The 6,388-nt window shown below is 50.2% G+C and overlaps 1 protein-coding gene across 1 annotated transcript; it reads left to right on the forward strand.

The window, feature by feature from the left end:
* The first annotated feature begins 4,608 nt into the window (after nt 1-4,608).
* LOC147957405 (uncharacterized) lies at nt 4,609-5,157 on the forward strand. The gene has a single exon (XM_087535681.1). The coding sequence runs from the start codon at nt 4,730-4,732 to the stop codon at nt 5,039-5,041; it is 312 nt and encodes a 103-aa protein (XP_087391807.1). The 5' UTR covers nt 4,609-4,729; the 3' UTR covers nt 5,042-5,157.
* Nucleotides 5,158-6,388: the final 1,231 nt, after the last annotated feature.

Below are 6,388 nucleotides of genomic sequence, written 5' to 3' on the forward strand. Positions count from 1 at the left end.
CTACCTCTCCTGGACACTCCGTCCCCACTGACAAGGGGGAAACTGCGCCAGATTGCTCAAGTGTGCGACCTCAACGCACCTGCCATCCTCGATCAAGTCCGGACCCGTTCAGCCTCCGCTGCTGGTGATGCATCTCCTACTGCCACCGGTTCCTCTGCCTCTTCCGTGCAAGTCATCACGTCTTCCAATGAGTAGGCCGCGAGTTATCGTCAGTTTCATCAGTTTTAGTGTTTCCAGTCTGTTTTAGGTTTACTTCTTTTCATGTCTCAGGCAGCAAGTTGTCATCTTGCTCTACTCTCTAAGGCTGCTAGTATGGCCTGCTCTCAGGGCAGGCCTAGTGTATCAGTCGAGTCCAGTTGCGTTGGGTATCATCTCTGTATTCCTTGCAGCAAGTTCGTTTCAATGACCTACTTCGCATGTTTCCTCTCCAGTTTACCTTGGTCCTTTCTTTTGGGCTGTATACTTGTTTCTAATCCATGAAGATTCTAAGTTGGAATGTCCGGGGGTTGGGGGAGGATGATAAGTGCTCACTGATTCGTGATACTATAACCTCTTGCTGCCCTAGTATCGTTTGCTTGCAGGAAACAAAGCTGTCATCTCTCTCTAGCTTCAAGATGCGATCCTTCCTGCCCACTAACCTGAAGGATCACTCTGTCACTCTGTCTAATGGCGCATCCGGTGGCATCCTGGTTGCCTGGGATCCTGGCTGCGTCCTGGGCCAAGTCGTTGCAACGCACAAGTTTCATATCACCATGAAGATGACCTCTCCTACTACCAACAACTTTTTCTTGCTCACCATGGTGTACGCACCATGCCGAAGCAGGGACAGACCAAGTTTCTTCGAAGCCTTGAACAGTGTGGCTGCACCGTCAGATATCCCCTGGATTGTCCTTGGGGACTTTAACATGTACAGGTTTGCACATGAGAAGTCTTGTGGCCAGATTAGTTGGAGGCTGATGGAGGTGTTCAACGCCTGGATTCGTGAGCACGATCTGGATGATGTTCAAATTGACAACAGGCGCTTTACTTTGTCAAACAAAAGACGGACGCCTACTCTAGCCCGCCTTGTTCGAGTGCTTGTCAATGCGGCGTGGAATCTTAACTTCTTACAGTCAGCAGCTACATGTGTTTCTACAACTACTTCAGATCATGTGCCCATCCTTGCGTCTTTCTCTGTGGACACGCCCAAGAGTAAGGTTTTCAGGTTTGAAAATCATTGGTTGGAAATTGAGGAGGCCCGAAATATCATTGTTGATTGTTGGTCAAGGGGCGTCAGAGATACTCAATCCTCTGCTTCTGTCATAAACTTTAAGATGAGGCGAACAAGGGCTGCTCTCCGCAGCTGGTGCAGAAGGCAATCCAGCTTGAAGCTGCTCATAGAGAACAACAAGCACGTGGTCTGTTTTCTGAATGCTGTTGAAGAGAGACACGACTTGTCTGTTTTGGAATCTGTTTTGAGGGAGTTTGCCTCTGCCAAGGCAGAACAACTTATCCTGTGGCAAATGGCCTTCTGGAGACGACGTGCTAAGGTTCGTTGGTGTGTCTCAGGCGATGAAAATTGTCAGTTCTTCCATGCTGCTGCAAATTGTCAAGCACGTCGTAACAACATCAAGGTTATTGTCAAGGACGGGTTGGAGTACTTTCAAAACTGCCAGAAGCTCAGTCTGGCCACAAGCTACTTTGCTGAGATACTTGGACAGCCTGCTCCGTCAAGGCCTTCTGTCCAGTTAAGCTCGTTATATCAGCATACGGACTTGTCTGAGCTCGCTGAGGTTTTCTCTTGGGCGGCAATTGTGGAGGCCATTGACAGGTTGCCAAACAACAAAAGTCCGGGGCCGGACGGCTTCACGAACGAATTCTACAAAGCCTTTAAACCCCTCTTGAAAGAAGACCTCCTCAGGTTTTTCAGTGCTTTTCACAGTAACAATGTGAGCTTGGATGGTATCAACACTGCGTTCATCACTTTGCTGCCCAAGAAAGACACTCCTTTAGAATTGCGTGACTACAGGCCGATCTCCCTGGTACACAGTACACCAAAGTTGGCTTCCAAGGTAATGACCAATAGACTGAAAAAAAGGATACCTGACTTAGTTCACTCTCTGCAATCTGGGTTTATGCGTGGCCAATCAATAGTGGAAAATTTTGCTCTGGCTGCTAAGATGGTACAGTATGATCATAAACGAAGGTTGCCAGTTGTTGCCTTGAAGCTGGACTTTCACAAAGCTTTTGATTCTGTAAGTTGGCATTGTCTGGATCAAGTGCTTGAGGCCCGAGGCTTCCCTTCAGCTTGGAGTCAGTGGGTTTGTTCCCTGCTTTCCACCGAACGATCTCGAGTTCTGATCAATGGCGAGATGGGTGATCCTATCCTTGCCAAACGCGGTTTCCGGCAAGGTGATTCTCTGTCCCCGTACCTCTTCATCCTAGTTGCGGACGTGCTGCAGAGGATGTGTTGTCACCATTTCCAGGAGGGTACCCTGCTGCATCCTCTTGGCTCGGACAGGTTCTTCCCAGTGCTTCAGTACGCAGACGACACGTTGATTCTGTTTCGGGGTGACTTGCAACAGGCATCGGTCATTAAGAGCATCCTCACCTGCTTCTCAGATTTCTCTGGGCTGAAGATCAACTTCCACAAGAGCACACTAGTACCTATTTCTATGGATGAGTGTGTGGCGGATGAGATTGCCCAGCTCCTCGGCTGCCCTGTATCGGCGTTTCCTTGCACTTACCTCGGTTTGCCACTGTCTCTACATAAAATCACGCATGGCATGCTGCTTCCCGTTATTCATAGGGTCGATCGCCGTCTGTCCGGATGGCTGGCCACTTTCCTTTCCATGGGTGGTAGGCTCACCCTCATTAATTATGTTCTTGATGGCATTCCGAGTTATTTCATGGCATGTTTCCCATGGCCCAAAGATCTGCTGCAAGCTTTCTTCTGGCAGGGTAAAAACAAGATCAAAGGGGGTCAGTGTCTTGTGGCATGGGACAAAGTAACTCTTCCTCGAGCAAATGGGGGCTTGGGCGTCCGAAACTTGCAAGCGCATAATCAGGCCATGTTAAGCAAGTTCGTCACTAGAATTATGCAATTCTCCGAGGTGCCGTGCTACCAATGGTTTGCCGCGCAATATTGCAAGAAGGATGTGCCTCAAGGCTCCGGTAGCAGGGACCCGGCCATGTGGAAAGGGTTTAAGGGGTACATTCCCCTGGTGATCAACTCGTCGCGCTGTGTGTTGGGCTCTGGTGACTTAGTCTCTTTCTGGCATGATCAGTGGCTCCAGGTTGGCAGGTTAAGGCAGGTATTCCCGGTGCTTTTCTCTTTTGCTAGAAGGCCAACGTGCTCTGTTCGATCCCAGTTCAGTCATGGTTCCTGGGAGGTGCAGCTCCATCCTAACCTAACCCCTGCGGCCGCATCTGAGCTAGCGGCTCTCCATCTTATCCTTCAGGAAGTGGCCCCTGATGACACAGCTGAAGATGCTCGATCCCCGTCAGTAACTGGGAGCCGCATCGACACCAGTTACTTTTACCAGTTGCTCACCTTCCGAGGGGTCAAGGATGCAGCACAAACTTGGATATGGGACTCGTTAATTCCTCTCAAGCATAGAACGTTCCTTTGGTTAGCTTTTTGGGGAAGGCTCAACACCAGAGACAACATGTTCAGGAAAAGCTGGTCGGCTGTTGCTCCGTTTGCCGACTGTGACACCTGCCCTGCATTAGAGAGCATTGGTCACCTTGTGTTGCACTGCAGGGCAGCAACTGCTCTTTGGAACGCCCTGGGGTTGGGCTCCCTGGCGCATGCATCATCCGACATCCTTTCTTTTGTCGAAACAGTGGGTGCGCATGTGCCTTTTAGGCGTAAATGGAATGTGGTTTTTGCTGCTTGCGCTGTCACTGCATGGCATGCCCGCAATGATCGAGTTTTTCACTCAAAGCTATGGTCCGAGCCCTATATCAAGTACTATGCAGCTGATCTCATTCGTTTATGGAGCAACAGGACAAATAGACAGTAAGACAAGACTGATCTTCTCTTCTGGTGTTCTATGATTGCTGGCTAATCTGCCAATGTTGATGTCTCCTCCTTTCCTTGCTCTTGCTCTTGTAATCCCCCCCCCCCCCCCCCCCCCCCCCCCATACCAATCTCTTCTAACTTGTGATCTTGCACCACCTGGGTGCACCTCACAAGGCCAATGTAACATGTAACTTTCACAGGTTTTCTAACCTGTTTTGAAATATAAGGTTGGCACTCAGCCACCTTTCCTTTTCAAAAAAAATATATAATCTTGCTATCCGCAAAAAAAGTATCTATCTCGATTTTATGTTCCATTGCAGCTTATGGATATATTCAGCTAATTAATTTAGAGGTGGGCGTAACGACCGCCTAGGAACAGAGGTCTAGAGAGTAGCCGGAGTGACCGCCGGCCGCCGAACCTAGCTAGCTAGCTAGGATCCCGGCGTGCCAAACCTACGACGACGAACGATCATTGCCGCCGGCCAATTAATCGCATGCACTTGATGATCGCCAACCAAAGCCATGTGCCATCCTTCAATGGCCGGCGGCCGAAGCTGCAGCATCGCATCCTCAGTGGTCTCTTCGCCTCCTACAAATAGAGGGAGAGGGAGGGGATGCACCCGAATCAGAAGGGCACGCATCCCGCCACCCGTAAACAGCGCATACGAATACGATCCCAACCCGGCCGGGCGTACGCACCGGAGGAGAGATCAGACTTAGAGTGACATGGCGACGGCCACCGTTCGCCTCTCCGCCGGCCGCCTGCTGGTGCTGGCCGTGGTGCTGTGCGCGGTCACGGCGGGCGAGTCCGCCAAGGCGAAGTACATCTCGTTCGACGCTCTGAGGGCCGGCCACGGCCAGCCCCTTGTACACGGGGGCGGTGTCCCGGCGCCGGCCCCGGCCCCTGTAAGCGCCGGAGGGGTCAAGGCCCCGGCAGCCGTCTCATCCATGGCGCCAACCTCGACGGCGGCCGCGGCAGCGGCCCGGCCGATGGAAGGTGGCGCCGTCGTCGTCCTCCGTCACCTGCTCCACGCTTAGATACATGCCCTGCATGCTCTTCACTTGATCCTTGCATTGTACTTCTACTACTTCGCTGTACGTACTACGTACGAACGTACAAGTAATAAGTAAATAAAATTCCACAGTGGCATGTCCATGTTTGTACTACTGTAGTTACGAATGCGACCGAATGATTTAATTACGAATAACGAAGGTTTAAATTCCCAATTCCTCATGTGTACATAAGTCGACAATTCTGCCATTGGGTAAGCTTGTTCGCAAAGTTCTTTGCTAGGCCGAGCTACACGGTACCCATTATCCTGGCCGTCTACGAACGTTGAGATCTGTGCATCACGTGACCACCTCTTGACTGCGACAGCGTCATTAGCTATAGTTGACTGGTAAAACCTGACGAGACATCTGCATGCACGAGCTCTCTCTCACTTCCTGACAAGGCTATCTCTCGCACTCTTTCCACTTTCTGATTTGTTTTTGCTGCATGTGTAAGGGAGCAGCCGAGCAGGTAGATGTCTTGTCCGGAGTCTACCTCACTGCTGCTGCAGTCTACAGGTGAGAGAGAGAAAGAGTGGGGCAGTACCCCACAACCAGAGAGAAAAAGGCATGGACTTTTTAAAGAGAGATAACCTGCGTGAAAGACTGAGATACTAGAGAGAAAATTACAGAGAGATAAATTTAGGTTCGAGACAACTTTGCATTCTCAAAGACACCTTTGAGAAATTGAAGAGAGAGAGAGAGCTTGTGAGAGAAAAACCATATTTTTTAAGAGTGAGACATGAACGAAGGAGAGAGAGTGTGTGTTCCTGGTACTATTTTTCGTAGGTGAGAGAGACCGTGTCAAAGGCTGCATGTGAGAGAGAGAGAAACGGCAGGGGCATATGTCCTTTCATCTCATGAACAGTGTCTTACCAGTATATTATGCATTGATCATCCTAACCGAGCTGCAGATTTCAGACTTTTGCACATATCTCGATCCATCACGGTGCATTCTGGACGGCCCTGATATAGGGTACCAGGTAGCTCGGCCTAAAAAAACCGTGCTCAAGCTTGTTAATTCGGCATTCCTCGTGTTTCAAATGGAATACAGCTTGTCAATTCTACCACAGTGGCCTGCCTCATGTCTCTTTTTGGAAGAAGAAGAACTTCCGAAATCACTAATTGAGAAGTACTAGTTGCTCTCAAAAACTCCTCCGCTTCTGTCTTCAGCAAGGCGTGGCCTGCTATGCTACAAAGAGCAAAAGAAAATGTGCCTATTGGGCCTCGCGTCTAGCCCCTCTTGGGTCAGCCCATTAGTTCTCCCCGCTCGCATCAACCAACCGTCCACCGCTCGGTCGGCCCTGTTCTAGAAAAAAGAATATGTACTTAAAC

Source organism: Triticum urartu, chromosome 7A, assembly GCF_056163025.1.
Source record: "Triticum urartu cultivar PI428250 chromosome 7A, HENAU_Tu73, whole genome shotgun sequence".
Classification (NCBI taxonomy): Eukaryota; Viridiplantae; Streptophyta; class Magnoliopsida; order Poales; family Poaceae; genus Triticum; species Triticum urartu.